We start from the raw sequence: 783 nt of genomic DNA, 5'->3' as shown, positions 1-783 counted from the left end.
TGTGAAGAAAGCGGGGGCCCAGCCTCTACGCCGAGGTGCAGAAGCACCAGCAGAGCCAGGAGCAGAGCGGCGGCACCAAGGATGAGCCCGAGCCCCTGAGCCGCGTCTACACCACCAGCGTCAGCAGCGGGCTCTCCGACCTGGACGACATCTCCACGCTGTCGGACGGGCTCCTCTTCGACTTCCCCCTCACCCCCGATGGCAGCAGCACCTATTACAACCTCGACCTGCTCGCCTCGGCGCAGCCCTCGCCCGACCAGTCCAGCCTGGACATGGCCGACGCCACGCTCATCAAGCAGGAGTCCATCTACGAGCTGATGCTGGAGCCAGCCCTGTTCGCCCATGGCGCGCTGGAGGGCAGCCAGCTGGCTGCCGACATCTCCGTCCTTGAGATCGGTGAGCGTTGGCGTGGTCCTGGTGTGATGCCGGGCACACGTGGGGTGGGCAGCCCCCCAGGGGTGGTGCTCGGTGCAGCCCCGGCTGCTTTGCAGGATGCGTCCAGCCCTGGTGCCTGTGCAGCGCCAGGCGTGCTCGCAGCGAGGGACCGACCCAGCCTTGGCTCTCAGAGCAGCCCCAAGCCCATCCCCTGCTCCGAGCTGAGCACTGATCACAGAATCCCAGCCTGGCAGGGGTTGGCAGGGCCCTCCGGAGCTCACCCAGTGCCACCCACTGCCCAAGCAGGGTCACCCAGAGCAGGGGGCACAGGACTTCGTCCAGGCGGGGGTTGAAGATCTCCAGAGAAGGAGACTCCACAGCCCCCCTGGGCAGCCTGGGCCAGGGCTC

The 783-nt window shown here is 67.7% G+C and overlaps 1 protein-coding gene across 1 annotated transcript in view; it reads left to right on the top strand.

The window, feature by feature from the left end:
- Window positions 1-783, top strand: part of LOC104131113 (nuclear receptor ROR-beta) — a gene marked incomplete at its 5' end in the record, with an annotated part of 10,575 nt that overhangs the window by 5,733 nt on the left and 4,059 nt on the right. The window contains one exon of the mRNA XM_009644238.1: window positions 16-396. Coding sequence (XP_009642533.1) covers window positions 16-396 — 381 coding nt within the window. The remainder of the gene's footprint in view (window positions 1-15; window positions 397-783) is intronic.

This window comes from Egretta garzetta, unplaced genomic scaffold (genome assembly GCF_000687185.1).
Source record: "Egretta garzetta isolate BGI_Z169 unplaced genomic scaffold, ASM68718v1 scaffold418, whole genome shotgun sequence".
Classification (NCBI taxonomy): Eukaryota; Metazoa; Chordata; class Aves; order Pelecaniformes; family Ardeidae; genus Egretta; species Egretta garzetta.
Note: the sequence above shows the minus strand (reverse complement) of the source record. Positions and strands in the feature narration are given on the sequence as shown.